Source organism: Rhopalosiphum padi, chromosome 3, assembly GCF_020882245.1.
Source record: "Rhopalosiphum padi isolate XX-2018 chromosome 3, ASM2088224v1, whole genome shotgun sequence".
Classification (NCBI taxonomy): Eukaryota; Metazoa; Arthropoda; class Insecta; order Hemiptera; family Aphididae; genus Rhopalosiphum; species Rhopalosiphum padi.
In genome coordinates this window covers 80,995,890-81,014,862 of record NC_083599.1, presented here as the reverse complement: position 1 = coordinate 81,014,862, position 18,973 = coordinate 80,995,890, and the positions used below count along the sequence as shown (strand labels likewise).

Genomic DNA, 18,973 nt, shown 5'->3' with positions numbered 1-18,973 from the left:
TACTTAAAACGTATTCTGTGGTTAAACGTTCAAAGAATATTAATTAATTAATAATTAATATTCGATATTTGATAATGGAAAATTAACATTAACAGTTAACCTATAAACACATGTTTTCAGAAACAGTTAACCGCCATTTATTATCATTTTTTTGTTAAAATAATACGTGATAAGTACTATACCAAGAATCAGTAACCAGTGATGTACTATGTAACCACGATAGTAAATTGTAATATGTTATTTTTATACTTTATAACTGATTCAACCTCGATGCGGCAGGCTAGTCGCTCACTGACACCACGGTTTTCTGGTGGGAGTGTTGATAGGACATTTTTTTTTTCTAACAGTATTGTTTATCTATCTTGCTACCTAAAATTTATTATCGATTATGATCGTTATGGGTATTGTTAAATTAAGATATCATTTCGTTTTTACTTCTGGTCTTTACTGTTTGGTTTGATAAACTACCCGGTAGCAGTAAATTGAACGAATATTTAAACGGTAATAAGTCGCGAACGGATTACTGAAATTAAATTCTATAAACGTTAAAATTATTTTTTTCAGTATGTTTATAAATTTTTGTTATCGAAAATATGTATTGCCATTTGAAAATCGAAAGTTGATAGTTTTTTATCAAATAAGGGAAGAAGTTAAAATTATCAAACTTGTAACACAGTGTAAAATAGTAAAACCTAGAAAGTTTAAAAAAAAAATTATTTTAAAATTCCTAATATTTACCGAGATATTTACTGGTTCACGATAAAAAAATCACCCTGTATACCTGAAGTTCTATTCAAAAGTAACAATATATACATAAATGGAATATAAAAAAATGTATCTACTTAACACCTTAATTTATATTTTAAAGTAACAATATATAAATAAATATAAAAATGAAATATAAAAAAATATGTCTACTTAATACCTTAAGTTATATTTAAAAGTAACAATATATAAATACAATAAAATAAAATTCACAAAGGAAATTAACCTTTGGGAATATTTTTTTTTAAATTGTTACTGCCAAGATTAGTAAAAATTTCCAAATGTTGATTTCCTTTGTGAAGTTCTGGAAACAAATTCTTTGGCAATTAATTTCAAATCAATGTTTGCTGTCATAGACTTATGAACGTGTAATATCATCATATGAGTTAATCTCTTTTGGGTCATTGTAGATCTCAAATATGTTTTTAGTCTTCTTAAAGCACTAAAAGAACGCTCAGCAGTCGCAGCAGATGCTGGTATTGTTAAAATTAATTTAATAAGTTTTGTGATTTCAGAAAATAAAGAATCTTTAACATTAAAATATTCATTTTTCAAATTATTAATAGTATCTGAAATACTAGTGATAGATACTATGGATGGTAACATAATAAGCTGTGCATGTAGCTTATTTATGTCAAAATCCTCACTCATATTATTTAAATAATTAGTAAGTTCTTGGTGAGTTTTTGTGTTTTGATCTACAATTATGTTTTCTAACTTAACCAAGTTTTTTAGACCTTGTTGATTAAAACGTCTATCAATTTCATTTATTAAATAGTCAACTATTTCAAACATATCTTTCTTCAATTCACATATTGATGATAATTTTGTTGGAGGGTTATTTGTGTATTGAAGTCGTTTTGGTATTTTTTGAATGCGCCTAGTGTCGTCAAGTGGTTCCAATACGCATATTTCAGCATGCAACTTAACAGTATTTAATATCTTTTCAAAATTTTCATTAGTTCTGAATGATATTAATGTTTTCTTCAATGTATCCGCAGCTTTAATTGAATTAGATGCAAAAAATTTAGGATTTTGTAGCACTTTTGCCAATTGTTCTACAGGACCAAAGATATGTATTGCAATAGTCAAAAAAAACATTGTTTTAAATTTTTTTACATATCCTCTTAGTGTTGATTTTCTATCATCTGCTATACAAACACTCCCTGAAAGCATTTCATCTAATGTTTTTTGAACTCTGTTATAGTTATCTAAAAATCTTGTTAAACTTTTAACTCTTACAGACCATCTAGTTGGACAAAATGGAAGTAGATTTTGTTTTATACTACCTAATTCAGAAGAATTGTAACATGGTTCTAACACTATATTTTCATAAATACTTTTTCTCTTAGCAGATTCAAGAATAGCATTTGATACATCTCTGACCATAGTAAAGGTATCACACATAGCACTATTTTTTCGTGCAACTTCTTGTAATGCCAAATCCAACAAATGATTACTACAGTGTACAAAACAACTTTTTGGTTGAACATCTTCAATTAATTTTTTCACCCCGTTCAATTTCCCAGACATATTGGCAGCTCCATCAAAACAGTGGCCTCTTAAATTTGATGTAGATAAAGTAAGCCGTGTTAATACATCTTTTATTGTGTCAAAAAATGTTAACGCTTTACTATCAGGTGTATTATATAAACCAGTAAATACTTCATGAACTTCAAAATTTGAATCGGCATAGCGAATGCATAAGGAAAATTGTTCTGCAGAAGAAATATCAGTAGTTGAATCAGCAATTATAGAGAAGTACTCTGATTTTTTTATTGATTTAATGAGTTCACGCTGTACATTTAATGACATTATTTCTAATATCTCATTCTGAATATCTGAACTAAGCCAGTTATTTTTCTGTTGTATCCAATATCTTAAACATGGAACATCTATACATCTTTCTTCTAATAAGGAAATAAAATTGCCATCATTATTAGAATGACCTCTAATACTTAATCCCATCTGACTAAGGTATCGCAAAGTACTTATTATTGTTAATAAAGCTGTAGATGCATTTTTTTGTTCTTCAATTTTTTGTTTTGATAATAAAGAAACGACTGATATATTTGTATTAATACTTAAAAGAAAATGTATAGAGTTGACGTGCATTTTACTGTTTTCATGGGATTTCAATTTTTCAGAGGCTTTTTCCAATTATTAAAACCATCTACTATAAAAGATAACTCTGTATGTTTATTTAATTTATTATTTGTCTTATGGTAGAATGAAATGCAATCAAAACAAAATGCACGATCTTTAGATTCATCATAATGAAGCCAGGTAAACGTTTCAAACCACTTTGCACAAAATGATCTATTTTTGTGTCTTGGAAAAATAAAATTATTTGACGGTTGATTTTTTGTTTCAATTATAGGAAGAATGGGTTGATTACATTTTTTTGGAATTGAAGTTATTGATGTGACATCACTGACATTATTTTGTAAATCCTGTTTTATCTCTGACTCCTGGAAAAAATAGTGCCTTTTTTAATATAATATACTTTTTATAACAATTTAGAGTTGAATCAGAGAAATTAATGCCCACACAATACTTAAATGCATGCATTTATTATAATACTGTGTTCTGTCGTTGTTTATTTAAAAAGTTTATACTATAAGTCTATAGTTTATACACTGTAGTTAGTAGTATGAAACTATGAAATAACAGTCCTAAATTCCTAATTATTATATGATTTAAAAATATTTAAAAGTGGTAATTTACTTTTATTTAAAATTAATTTAACAATCAATTATAATACCAATAATACCATAGTACATAACTATTACTATACCTTTTTATATAAGAAAAAAACCTATTGTAAGTGAAATATATTTAAAGAAAACAGTGAAATTCTTCTGAGATCTACTCAAAATATAAATTTTATTAGGTAAATATATATTTCTTCTTTTTAATTTTAGTAGAGAAAAATAAACATTACACTGAAAATTATTTAAATTAAAGCAACTAGGTATAAAAAATCAGCTTTTAACGATCATTAATTAAAAAAGCATAATAATCTTAGGTGTGTTTGTTAGTTTGTTACAAAAATTAAAACATAATATACAAATATTAATATATTATAGGTATAATTTATATAATAAATTAATTTAAATAAATCCAGTATTAAACTTACCTCGTTAGGTGTAAGTTCCTGAATTTCCCCAGGTGTTTTCGGTTTGAAAAAATCTTTGATATTTTTTTGGGGATTGGGAACAGCCATTGCAAAATGCAGGTACGTAGAACGTATTTAAACAATTAAACTATTTAAAGTTTAAACTATACTAAACTGTATTACTGTGACGACAGTACGACATTACGACAGTCGACAGCATACTCATTTAATAGTCGTAATCAGTAATCACTAATCGCCAATCGGAACCTAATCGTAAACGACGTATATAAGCTAAAAAAACCTATAAATAGTCTAATGATATCCAATAATAAACAATAAGTATGATAATATTATGTTGTGAGTACACTATCCAGGACTGGTGAGTCGTGGAATTCCCAATATAATTTGATAAAGTACTCCGACAGAAAATGCTTATAAGAATTACTCAATATGTTTAGTATGTATTTTGTTATAAATTATAATAATAATAATAACGATAATAATAATTATAATAATATTATTATTACGCATATTCAGGAAAATGTGACCAATTTTGAATAAGTAAACGTATAAATTTAACGTATTACGTAATTCACGGTTGTTACCCTTTAATTTTAATATAGTAGAGGAGGGGGGCAATAGTATACTTTTGCCCCTTTTGGATTATATCTGAGGGGTCAATTGCCCCCTCTGCCCCCCCCTTCTCCGACGACACTGGGTACGACTAATTTTCTCTTAACATTTAATAATGCGTTGTTAATTTTTAGTACCTACATTTATAAAAAATTGATAATTTATATAAATTATTTTAGTTTGGTTCTATTGATGGAAAAGTAGTTTTTTTTTTTGAACATGTGTTTTTATTTTTATTTACTACTATACTTATACTAATGTATTAGGTATAGATGAAGAACTTTCCAAAAACACAGTTGATAAATCTGTAGCAGTCGTACTCGAATCGGTTGTAATCAATGACAATATAATTGAGAATAACACTGTTTCAACATCTGATTATTTCAAAAAACCTAATGAACAGAATTTTGTTGAGTACTGGCTATTTCACCCATGTCAACCAGAAAAAAATATTCCATTTTCATCATTAAAAGCATATTTTCGAAAAGATGGCGGAAAGCGAATGTGGGTTTCTTATAATTGCAAAAATTCATCGTTGTATTGTTGTATATGTTTGGCTTACGGTGATGGTACTGGTATATTTTCAAATGGTTTGATGAAATGGAAACATGTATATGAACGCATTGAAGAGCATGAGGTAACTTTGACTCATAGACATAATGTTGAAGCTCATATAATGAGAAAAAGTTGTGCTTCTGTTGATTCTCTTATAAAATATGGTCTGAGTTCAGTTAGAAAAAACCAAGTTGAAAATAATAGGCTTGTGTTAACTCGCATAATTGAAATTGTAAAACTAATTGCCAAGCGTGGTCTTAGTTACCGCGGACAGAAATTTGAAGCTGCTTATACATTAAGTGACAGTAGTTTGGATCACGGTAACTTTTTAGAAATGGTGCTATTAGTGGGTAAGTTTGATCCAGTTTTAAAAGGTCATTTGGACAAAGTTATTAAAATGTACAACTATTCACAATTCTGGTACTAAACAAGGTGGTGGACTAATAACTTTTTTGTCTAAAACTACTGTAAATTACATTGTTGAAGCATTAAGCCAGATAATCAAATCTATAATTAGTAAAGAAGTGGAAAAAGCTGGAATGTATTCAGTTCAACTAGACACAACACAGGACATAACAGTTGTTGACCAATGTTTAATTATTGTAAGATATGTTATTGATACCAAAATTTATGAAAGGTTGATTGCAATGGTCAAATGTACGTCAAGTAAAGGCATTGATTTTGTTAATTTACTTCTAAATAATTTTACTAAATTGGGTATTGATTCAAAAAAATGCATTGGAAATTCTACGGATGGTGCTGCCAATATGCAGGGTGCTTACAATGAATTTTCAAAAAAATTAAGTGAAGTTACATTGACACAGACACATATATGGTGTCCATGTGTTGAATCTTGTAATATGTGATATAACTAATAAAATTCTACAAGGTATCAGCTTATTTGGATTGTTAAATGGATGTGCAGTTTTTTTAAAAGAATCTTACACCCGTATGGATATATGGACTAATAAAAACACAAAACAAAGAATTTGTTCTATTGGCGAAACAAGATGGTGGTCTTAGGATTCAGCGTTAACCAAAGTTTTTGGGTATTTTAATTGTTTTGATAACAGCTTATTTGTTGAACTAGTCACTTCATTAGAAGAAATCTGTGAAAATTCAAAAATTAAACCTGAAGCACGCTTAAAAGCCATTGGTTTTATTGAAGGACTCTGCAAATATGTAACAATTCTAACTGCTCAGATATATTTAAGGATATTTAATATAACTACTCTTTCAAAGTATCTTCAGGGACATGGTGTCAATTTTGTAGCTGCTTTTCAGATGGTTAATCAAACTCTCAATAGTTTAAAAAACATTAATCGTGATTTTACCAGTATCACACAGGCTGCTGATAATTTTGTTAGATGGGCTAATAACAAAATAGAAAAAACAAATATTCAAATTAGTGATAGTTTAGCACCAATCCGATACAGAAAAAAGACTAAACAATTTGCATACGAATCTACAGATGATAATCTAATGATGGATCCATTGAAGTTATTTGAAGTTAATGTATACAATGTAATATTTGACTCGATTATCCAAAGTATTCAGTTAAGATTTGAAAAACATAAGGAATTGTTTGCAGATTTCAATTGTCTTGACCCAAATAATTTTTATTGTAAAGACTGTTTGCCAGAAGATGCATTGAAAAATATTTTACAAAAATTGAACCATTTCAAACCAATATATCTTATGAGCAGCTTCGTTTAGAGTACATAGACTTTGTTTCAAAGTGGGATAAGCTTAAGATAAATTGTATAAATATATATAATTCTCAAGAAAAAAGTTTTGAAGAAAGTGCTGATGAATCAGATAATAGTACTGGTATGTATTCTTTATTCCAAAATATTGTCTTTAAAGTTTAAACTATGATTAATTAATATTATAACACAATTTGTAGCTACATACAATATTTTTTCCTGATAAAAAATATGTTTTCAGTGATATATAATATTACTTTAGTTTTTGTTATTATTGCAGAAAACATGTCAGAAGAAACATGCACTCATCAATCAGATAATATTAGCAAACCTGTAAAGTGTTGTGTTGTTTGTTGTTTCAGTGTTTTAGTTAACTATAATTTATACACTAATGCATATCCAGTTCTGTATTTATATTATAAACTACTTTTATCATTTTCAGTCACACAAGTAGGTAGTGAACGGAGTTTTTCCAAATTAAAGTATATTAAAAATTACTTGAGAAACTCAATTACTCAAGATCATTTAGAAAGTTTTATACTCATGAGTGTAGAAAAAGATATTTTAACTTCTATTAGTACAGATAGTGTAATTGATAAGGTTGCATTAAATAGTGAGTCTTTAAAAAAATTATTAATGTATTAACTTAAAAAGAAATGTAGATATAAAATATATTATAATATTATACTCTTACATGATTTAAAACAATAAAAAATAAACAAATCTGAACTAAGAGTAACGTGTCAGTATTAGAAAAGTGTGGTTTCAACAAGACGGGGCAACATCACACACAGCTCGTGCCTCAATAGAGGTTCTTCGCTAAAAATTCCCCGGACGTCTCATTTCACGCTTTGGGGACGTTCCGTGGCCCCCTCGCTCCCCTGACTTGTCATTGTGTGATTTTTTTTTGTGGGGTCACTTAAAATCAAAAGTCTATCAATACAAGCCACACACCCTAGATGAATTAAAGGACGAGATCACACGAGTTGTGGGTGAAGTTCCGGGACAGATGCTGATTGACGCGATGGACTCGTTTCGGGAGCGCCTGCATTCCTGCATTGCGGCTCAAGGGCGCCTATGACTGACATTATTTTTAAAACCTAAATTTTGTTACAGTAAAAAAAAATTGCATATGTTTCAACATTTTTTGATGAAATAAAAATTATTTTACAGAAATTATTTTTAGTGTAGTATTATTTCGAAAAACATGCGTTTGTTCTGACGGACCCTTCGTTGCATTTTACTGTAATTAAAAAAAGTAATAATAATAATGATATAAAATTTACCATTAAATAACAATAAATAAATTATTATTACTAAATAAAATAAAAGCGGGCAAGTGGCCAAGTGGGTATCGTTCTGCTGTATAATAGTGATGGAGAGTAGGTCACTATAATGAATGTGTTAAATTTGAATGCAACGACTGATATCATTGTATACGAAAAACGATTCTGAACGGAGATGTTTTGTCAGTAAATGGTAATTAGCAGGATATATCATATTATTACCTATATTTAAATTGTAATATATCGTTTTTTTACGCGATTTCGTAAAAAATTAAATTTCATACGCTCATAAAATGTTTTCTATATTGACGCTGGAATTTTTTTTTACAATTACTTAAAGGAAACTTTATTGATAACCTTGTATTTGATTTTTGAACCTTAAGTATAAATCACAGTTCCGTCTTTTTGTTTTCTATTTACATGACTTTCCTGAGTGGGATCATGAAAGTTCGACAAAAAATGAATACCTTTGTTGTTTCCGACCAATCACGCACCAAGTCATTGACAACTCGAGCACCCAAATTTTTTTCTACGATGTTATTAGTCTTTCCAGTGTAAATTTCAAATTGACAAACATAGCCAAACGCATCAGCCCTTGTCCATACTTTATAGCCGCGTTTTGTTGGTTTGTTTGGCATATATTGTTTTATACTTGATCTTCCTTTAAATGCTATCATCGACTCATTAATTGATTGGATTCTCGTAGGGTTATAACAATATTTGAATATTACCGTTAGAATGTCTAGAATGGGTCTTATTTTAAATAGTTTGTCAAAACCGGGTTCATTACGGGATTTTATAAGTGAATTATCATTCAAGTGCAATTTTGACAAATACCATCCAAATCTATTCACTGGCATTTTCGAAGATATATATGTATCTCTCATTTCGCATATAGAACTCCAGTAATCTCTATAACTTGGTAATTTTTTAATTCCCATAAGTATATTTATTCCCAAAAATTGTTTCATCTCATTAAAGAATGCTGGTTTTGTGTTGATTCCATTTGTTTGCATTACATATAAATTTGTTTGGTATACTAAATGATCGATTAATGTATCAGGAAATATTTGTTGAAACGCACTAATTGGATCTAATAACTTTTCATTTATGTTTTCAGTTGGCCCGGTTGCTTCGACAAATAAATCATCTCTTTCATAATGCCTAAATTCATTGTTCCAAATTAACCCATCTCTGTGAATCCTAGCAGTCAAAGTTTCTTCATCGTCGGTCATATCATAATTATATACATCTATTGTTTTATTACTAATCTCAATCGCATTATCAGTCTCATAACTTTCAAAATTTAAAATAAAATCATCATCAAATACTATAGGTAAAGAGTTTATATCTAAAGCCTCAAAAATATTATTAGAATTTATATAAATTTCGTCGCTTGGTAAATGTGTAGGATCAAACTCAAAATCGTCGCTATCAGATTCGTCAGATATTATTGATTCTCCGTCACTCGGAATTTCTTCCAACTCATTTAATAGCTCATTAATTATTTTTACTTCATCATCATTCATATTAATATTATATGAATATTACCTACACAACCATACAAAAAAAAAAATTTAATCAAAAACTCGTATATTTTTATAAAAAAATATAAAAATTTGAATCATTGCACTACTAGAAGTAAATGCGATAAAATACAGAATCAGTTATTATATTTAATTATTATTGCTACATTTACATAGTGGTTTCATAGTATAACCACCACTATTATGGTAAATAATTATTATTTATATATATATATATTAGAATAGACTAAAACAACAATTATATCTTTACTTACGTTTATTAGAGTATTTGACACAATGTTATACAGGTTTTATAATGATTCCAGCGTTTTACAACCGATAAGCACATATCCAGAAATACAAATTAATGTATGTTGGTTTTTTCGTCGAACCCGACGATAAACTCGTATTTACAAATTTTAAAAATAGAATATTATCAAACAAAATATACACATCTAATAGATTGTATTCTGGTGATTAGATTGAATGGTGGTTTCGAATAAAAACTACTATGCTTCTACTAGAAAAAATATAAAACATAGGTGGTTTCATGACGTAACCACTATGCTTCAAAGGGTTAAAATATATACCTATATTTATAGTTCTTCAAATATCGTGATATAACCATTAACCAGTAAATACATCTATATAATATTATTTCATTATCGGTTATTTCCGTGAACGGTCGCGTCGTTGACGCTGACCAAAAATAACATGATATTATCTTATTAGTTATTGTCTTCATTAAGCAGGGCGCAGCCATCTTATAGTGTCTAGTCCTCTAGCCTGGTAGTTGGTGTTATAATTTATAACGTTATTAATGTACAAAATTATGTCTCGTGTGTGATTTTGAGACTGTTACTTTTGTCGTTTTACGTCTTTTATTTATTCAGTCCATCAAAGTGCCAACATCAAGTCGTCAAGTGCTCTAAAGTCTGATCTATTTATTTTGTTCGCCGTTAGGCATATATTATGTAAGTATTTTCATTTAAATATTAGTTGATATCAAAATTTCAATACCTATATAGTTAGGGTGACCAGGTATAAAAATTTAAAAAAAAGTACATTATAAAACTTAGCTCCTTCTCTGTCGTAAATCGTAATTGCCCAATGTGTATACTATTTTACCCGTTTTACCCACATTTCCAAAGGTCATCTCCTTCTATAATTTTTTTTTTTTTATCTGATTTCTCTATTTATTTTATTATTATTATCAATTATGAAAACTAAAATTATTTGAAATTATAATGTCAACGCATTTAGTGTGTATTTATGATGAAAATTCTTTTGATATTGAAGAATTTAAAGTAAACTTAAACTAAAGGGTGGGGATTGTCTGACCGAAAATCAAGTGACTGAAAGTCTAGTGATCGAAAAGGTATCTGGTCTAGGGTTGCCATCCGTCCCGATATATCGGGACTGTCACCGATATTGAGCTCTCTGTCCCGACGTCCCGACAAAAGACCAAAATGTCCCGATTGACACTGTGCATTGCAAATTTCGCTTTATTGCATACAAATATGCATGACATGATCGAAAACAAAAAATTTTGTTTTTCAACTTGTATCATGTTCTTGTACAACTAAACGTATGCGATTAAAATCCAATTAAATCGGTCATATCGATAATATAATAATCGTTAGGTATCGCTTGTTTACGTCGGACACTTTCGTTCGTTCTCAGAATCGTATCGGTCGGGCCGTACAGCGATTATCGGATTCATGGTATTTACAAATTACGTAGGACACGGGCACACGGCATAACTGCATAAGTCGATAATATTGTCAGTCAGTCGCTTTATTTACTTGACGGCGTACGGTACGATATTCTTTTTCGGAAAGTGCGTAATTTTAAATATCAACACGTTTGTTTACGAAAATGTCTGCGGCGAAAAAGAGAAAGTGCCATTTTTTGGATGAATATACGAAAGAGTGGAGTTTTATAAAAAAAGGGCGTACGGATGAAGAAGCGCTTTGTGTTATTTGTAATTGTTTTTTATCAGTTACTCACGGAGGTAAAGCTGACGTAAAGCACCACATTTCTACGACTAACCACAAAAAAAAATTCGCTGTTGTATCGACGTCATCGCCCATATCCAAATTTATGATTAAACAAGATACCCAAGAAGAGTTGCTAATTACGGCAGCAGAACTAACAACAGCTTATAAAGTTGTAAAACATCATCAGTCTTTCAGTTCACTTGATTGTATCGTAAAACTGAATGCCATGATGTATTCCGACTCTAAAATCGCAGCAAAACAATCCACAGCCAGAACGAAGGCTACAGCAATTGTTAAAAATATTCTCGCACCACATTCTGTGTCAGAAATAAAAAAAAAATTGCAAGAAGTTTCATATTACGGAATAGGCACTGATGCGTCCAACCACAAAGCTCAAAAAATGTTTCCTTTGATTATTCAATATTTCACTGAACAAGATGGTATCCAACATAAACTATTGAAGTTTGATTCTTTAAAAAATGAAACGTCGAAACTATCTCCAAATATTGTATCGACACTTTAAGATTCCATTGGATAAGCTAATTGCTTTTTGTGGGGACAACACCAACACCAACTTCGGAGGGCTTCAACGACGTGGTCAATGCAATGTTTTTCATAAAATAAAAGAAGACCTGGGAAGACCTATAGAAGGTATTGGATGTCCAGCCCATATTCTGCACAATACTATATCAAGCGCTTCTGGAATATTATCAGTAGATGTTGAAGTTATCGTCCTTAAAATATTTAATTATTTTGCAATATACACGGTTAGGACAGAGAAACTGAAAGAGTTCTGTTCATTTGTTGATATTAATTATCAAACTCTTTTGTCACATTCACGAACAAGATGGCTGTCATTAATGCCCGCGGTTGAAAGAATTTTGAAACTTTGGACACCACTCAAAAATTTTTTTGACTCTGAAGAAAGAGTACCTAAAATTATTTTAGATTTTTTTAAAAGTCCGATTAGTGAAATTTATTTCCTGTTTCTACATTCCAACTTAAATTTGTTTGAGAAAAACATAAAAAGCGTTGAAAAGAACAAAGTGTCAGTAATTGAAATTAGAAAAATATTATACGAAACACAAAACACCCTAATTGAAAGGAAATCTACCAAATTTATTGGCATGCAAACCAAAATGAAAATTCAGAAACTTAAAAATGAGAATCCTACACCTGAAACTACAATTTTGATTTCAAAATTTGAAGAAGAAACACTATCATTTTTTAACACAGCTTCTGAGTATCTGAAAAAGTGGTCTGTTTCATTTGATAAGTATGATGTGTTTGACTGGATGACACTATCTGAAACCCCAAAATGGGAAAAAATTGAAAATACTATTTTATACCTCAATAATAATGGTGTGGAAACTTAAAGCGATAATATCTTTGAGCAATATATGTATCTTAAAAACTTTTTAGAAGTGAAACTTGCTTCGGAAGAATGGAAGTCGATCAATTCGGTGGAAGAAAAATGGATTATTTTTTTTAAAGAAACTGAAAATCATGAAAGAAAATGCCAACTGTTGAAATTATGCGAGTATTTGTTTGCAATCCCTGCACACAATGCCACAGTGGAAAGAGTTTTTTCGTTAATGTCGGCCCAGTGGACTGATGAACGAAATCGCCTGCTCCCAGAGACTATGGAGTCGATTTTACAGTGTCAAGTTAATTATAAAATGACTTGCGCAGAATTCTACAAATATGTCAAAGGGGAAAAAGAACTATTGAAAAAAGCAAAATCTTCTGAAAAGTATGGCCATCCAAGTACATCTGCAATAAATTAAAAATATTTTTTTTGTATGTAACCTTAATAAATATACTAATAGTTTTTCTAAAATAAAGAACTCTAATTTTTCTTTCAAAATTTAGTATTTTTATACACTCCATCCTAAAATTTCTATAACGTCCCGACAAGACCCTAGCCAAATGTGGCAACCCTAATCTGGTCGAACACATTTTCGATCGAAAAATATGGTATCGAAAATACAAATCATCGAAATGTTATGTAATCGAAATATGTTATGGTCGAAAAATATATATTTGTGTTAATTGTTTAAAAAAAAAACATAAATTATAATATAAAATTAACTAAAGTAAGCATTATAATGTAAAAAAAAAGTTGTAATAAAATATTAAAATAATTGGTAGATATATTATATACTAGTATAACTTATAAGTATTAGTTTAGTATAAATAATATAAATAGTGAGTAATTAAAATTTTAAATTTTGTGCTATTCCTCTTAAATACTCTAGTAAATCATAACCTGGATCAGCTAAGAGTCTTTGTTGCACTTCTTTTAAACGTATATTGTGAGATTGAACTTGAATTTTCATTTTTTTATTACTGCGCCCATAAAGTAGCATCTCAATTACTGCTTCAGTTTCGTTCTGAGTATATTGTAAGGTGTTGATTAATTTATGTAGTCCTACGGTAGGTATACAATAATAAAATTAATTACTTAAATAATGATAAATAATAATATCGATTTCAGACAAACCAGGATGTGGCGATATTAATCTATTTAATTTTCTATGCCAGGATTCTGCCGCATTTATCGTTGAATTGAACTCAGGATCATTAGCATATTTCGTCGATAACCCAATATTTTGAATTTTTCTATAAATACTCTGGCATAAATGGAAAAAACATGTTGAATGGGTTGCTCGGGGAAAATTTTCAGTTAAAGAATTTATGGCCGCTTTTTCAAAGTCTGTTATTATTTCTAAGTCCTTAGTTTGTGTAATATTAATATTTTTTTCAATGCAAAATTCATTTAATAAACAAAATACTTGAGTATATAGCTCTTCACTTTTACCATTCATCAGAGCAAATACTAACGGTACGAAAATTTCGTTGGTTCCACGTTTAATTGATCCGTGAATAACATACATTTGTTCAAAAATTTGCGGGCAAGCCTTGAATGTTCCATCTGCTAACCAGCAGATAGATTCGCTTAAATATTTACAGTTTTCATTTGTCGTAAACAATAACAAATTTTCATTTTTTTAATTAAAAATAATTCACCTTTTAGTGTTTGACACATTGTTGGGGCTAGACATATTTCATCAATAGATTTGGGTTCTTTATAGTTTTCTACATTGCGTCTTTGACGTTTTACTAATTGTTGAACTGAATTCTTACTCACGTGTGAAGCAACAATTGTGTGGAACAATTGTTAATAGATTTCTGGTAAATCTGTAATGGTTTATCTTCGATTGAACTTTTCGCATTCATTTTAATTTTTTCTTTTATTTTTCTTACTTCCAAGCCTATAGGATCGGGAGCATGACAGTGTTGATCCGGAAAAAACGTTGAATATCTAGTTCATGTTTTTTTTCATTTGTCTCCACAGTTCGAACTTTTGCACCACATTTATTAACACAAATCCAATAAAATACGTGTTTGCCGTCAGTTTTTCGTAATAAATCTTTGTTTTTTTTATATATAAAATTATTTATATTTAATAAAATTCCTCCATGGATGCTAGGTACTATATCAATATTCATATTAAAATATAAAAAATATGAACTGTTGCAGAAATATGTATAAAATACTAACGTGAAATATTTTGAACATTGAACAGATGATAAACACTATTGGTACTCACGTATACTGAACAGTCGTTACACAATAAGTACCTACTACGATATATCTACATACGGGCTAGGTGCATAAAAATATTAGATAAAGTAATCAAAAAGCTAATTATCTTTACTTCGATCAAAAAACCCATTCGACCACAAAATATTTCGACTATATTAATAAAATATTCGACCATCTGTTTTTCGATTCGATAACATGACATTTCGATCACTTCTTTTCGATAACTAAACCTTCGACCAAATGGCCTCGACCAAACAATTCGCACCGTAAACTAAAGTATAGATTATTTTTTAAAGGTAAAAATACTAAGTGTAAAACTTAAATATATACGATTTAGTATATCTTACATTGTGCTACCAACCAATAAGAATGCTTTAGGTCGAACCATAAAATATAAATTAATAATCAAAATAAAAAAATAGTAAAAACACATAAACACGTATTAACCCATAATAATTTTAAAAATAGAGTACCAAATTATGTACTCAACACTATTGGTAAGGACACTAGGACACACGTCAAAAAAGAGTACATCTAGTCACTGTATATATAGTATACATGTATATTGTATACATATATTATGTTTACTTAAAACGGCTGATGGTCGATGACTTAGGTAACAAATTATAAATAGGGTGACCAGACGTTCGTAGGACAGTAATCTTTTTTGATGCATGTCCTACTTGTCCTAGTGTCCTTAACAATAGTATTAATTACATAGAATTGTACTCTTTTTGAAAATATTATGGGCTAATACATGTTTATGATTTTTATAATTTGGTATTAATTTATATTTTATGGTTCGAGCTAATGCAATCTAATATAGTCAGTAGCGACGTTAGCATAGTTAATTTAATTTGTTATCTGTTAATATATAGAAAACATATTAACAAAGTTTTGTATTTATTTATTCAAATTTTACACATGGTATTTTTACCAAAAAAAAATGTACTTTTTTAAATTTGTATATCTGGTCACCATATTATACATAGATAAATTAAATAAATTTTTTTAAATTTTTAGATACATAGTAAACTGTAGTTAATTTTTATTATAAGCCACCAAATTTTGAAGAGCTATATCTTTACCGGATAAACAAAAAAACAAAATTTCAACGTCTAATAATTCATAAAAAAATTGCCTTATCAATTTATGGAATTTTTATTACAGGTTTTTATTTGAAAATCAAAAGTTGATAGTAGTTTAATTTTAAATATAAGAGTTAAAAAATAAAAATTAACTACAGTTTTAGAAAACAGTTCCTATCTATAAATTAAAAAAAAAAAGTTGTGGATAAATTCAATATTTTGTAAAATACTGTATTTCACATATACTCAATCACTGTTTAATTTACATTTTGATATTAAGAATAAAATATTCTATTTATTTTAATTTATTATTATTACACTGTTATTGTGGTGTTATATACTAAAATTTTATTTTTTTATATTTAAAAATGTAATATCTCTTTAATTAAGTCCAAAATAAAATTTGAGAATTGGTTTTATTTAACTATTATCTTAAATGAAAAATAATGTTAATTTAGTTTTTATAGAGATCAAAAATTTACAAAATGTTATCTTCTTTAACACTTACAATAATTATAAATATATTTATTTTTGTTTATCAAATACATTAGTCCTGAGTGTATTTTAATTATTAATATCATTATAAAATTTTTATTCAACATTTAATTGAAAAACTTTGTATGTTTACTATAATTAATGAGTTCTATTTAAATTTAAAAGATACATAATGATAATATTGAAAACATTATACATACATTATCATTATATGCATTTGAATCACTTTATAATAATATAATAATATTGTTTATTCAAAGAATAAAGCGGGCAAATTGCCCAACAGTACAAGTAAATAAGTAAGTTTAACAATAAGTTGATACGGACATCGTACAATAACATAAATTAATAATAATAATAAACTAAGAATATAAACTAAAATGGAAACGATTGCATAAAATAAAATATTACCTATTATTAGTAAAGTAAGTTTTATGAATTGAGGATAATGGAGTAATAAAACAATCAATATTAGATGCAAGTTTATTACACAGGGACATGGCTCTAAGAATAGGGGAGTTTTTTAAATAATTTGTACTGTGTGATGGTAAATAGAAAATGGGAGTAGTTCGATTATTATCAGTGGCGTATTTTGGGGGGGTGTCCACGGTGTCTGGACACCCCCCAAACCAAAAAAAAAAAAAAATTCAATCTTTAATTTTGATAAATTTTAAAGGGAATTTGACAAATAAAAATATGTGATTCGTTATGAACTATTTTAATATTATATAAAGTCCTAAACTAATTCGGAAAAAAATAAATTTAGTTTTAAATAATGTACTTATTATCCTATTATAGTTTTAATTATTTATAAAACTGTTATTTTTATAGCACCACTGATATCGAATGTAACAAACAAAATATATAGTAATAATTATTAAATTATTGTGATCGATGATGATTACTATATAGGTACTAATGTATATTAATATGTTTAAATGATATTATGTTATTTTTATACATGCAATTTATATTTTTATCTTGCGGCTCCGTGGCCCGTGCCTTCAAGCGTCTGTGTTACTTGTTTTTTGTGTATATTTAGATATAAATATATTACAATGATGTTTTTTTTTAATATATATTAATACGTTGGATTTTAAATGTCCATGTACATTTATTTTAAAACATATTATTATTTATCAATTGAATTTGAATCATTTTTCATTTAATCGTCGTCGAAGAAACAATGCAGATAAAATATACAGTGAAATAGGTAGTAATATTATCATATTATTGTCATTGGTGAGTATATTATTTGTAATATTTATTTTTCACAAGTGCACATAATTCGTAAATTAATATTCATTAAAATTAAAACATTATAATTAAGTATTTTTCAAACTAATAATAGGCATATTATATGATGTTCTTTATCTAAATTATATAGAATCGTAATATTTTTAAGTCATTTTTTCTCGTTGCTTTATTATTATTTGAGTATTAAGACTAGGATCACATATTCACATGAGCGTTAGACTTAGAATAACCATCCATCATGCATTTTTAATTATAAAACTATTATGACCTAGAAAATACAATTTTTGTATTCGTCTACTGTATCAAGTGAGTTTAAAAAGTCGTCTAAAATAATGGATTCCAATGAACAATCATTAACTGTTCCAAATATTAACCCATTAAGTTATGATTCCCAATTAACCATTGATACTGATTATAATTGTCGTGATATTGGATTCTATATTAATCGAACATTAACCGAAAAAGAAATAGCTATTGTATTGACACAAATTTGGGTTCCACAAATAGATTACAAATTTCCATCAAAATCATACATTGTACAAAATAAAACAAAACATTTAAAATTTCAATATTCCTGGCTTTTAAAATTTCCTTGGCTGGTATATTCAGCTAAAGAAAACGGAGCTTACTGTAAAATATGTGTAAGTTTCTCTAAGTCTGATGGACATAATTCTCAGGGATTAGGTGCTCTAGTAAAAAATAAATATAATAACTGGAGAAAGGCAATAGAAGATTTCAAAGAACACTCAAATCGGGAATATCATAAAACTTGTGTATGTAGCGCTGATCATTTTCTTGAAGTTCAAAAAAATCCTTCTCAATCTATAATTTCTAAATTAGAAACAGGCAGAGTACATCAAATTGAAAAGAATCGAAAGAATATAATTCCAATAATTCAAACAATTATATTATGTGGTAAACAAAATATTTCCCTT

At 28.3% G+C, this 18,973-nt stretch overlaps 3 protein-coding genes across 3 annotated transcripts; all 3 read right to left on the bottom strand.

Annotated features, from left to right (window-relative positions):
- Positions 1-1,029: 1,029 nt before the first annotated feature.
- LOC132926126 (zinc finger MYM-type protein 1-like) lies at positions 1,030-2,733 on the bottom strand. Its single transcript, XM_060990465.1, has one exon. It carries the CDS (start codon positions 2,731-2,733, stop codon positions 1,030-1,032), a length of 1,704 nt encoding a protein of 567 aa, XP_060846448.1.
- A 5,746-nt stretch (positions 2,734-8,479) lies between these two features.
- On the bottom strand, positions 8,480-9,298 carry LOC132926125 (piggyBac transposable element-derived protein 3-like). Its single transcript, XM_060990464.1, has one exon. The coding sequence runs from the start codon at positions 9,296-9,298 to the stop codon at positions 8,480-8,482; it is 819 nt and encodes a 272-aa protein (XP_060846447.1).
- A 4,507-nt stretch (positions 9,299-13,805) lies between these two features.
- On the bottom strand, positions 13,806-17,281 carry LOC132926124 (uncharacterized). The gene is given in 6 exon segments (XM_060990463.1): positions 13,806-14,020; positions 14,093-14,524; positions 14,620-14,758; positions 14,761-14,912; positions 14,915-15,022; positions 17,272-17,281. Coding segments are annotated over 6 exon segments (1,056 nt in total).
- Between the last annotated feature and the right edge of the window lie 1,692 nt (positions 17,282-18,973).

What these genes read in the sequence shown, in the direction of transcription:
- LOC132926126 (XM_060990465.1), bottom strand. Translation starts at nt 2,733, where the DNA reads ATGGGATTAAGTATTAGAGGTCATTCTAATAATGATGGCAATTTTATT.
- LOC132926125 (XM_060990464.1), bottom strand. Translation starts at nt 9,298, where the DNA reads ATGACCGACGATGAAGAAACTTTGACTGCTAGGATTCACAGAGATGGG.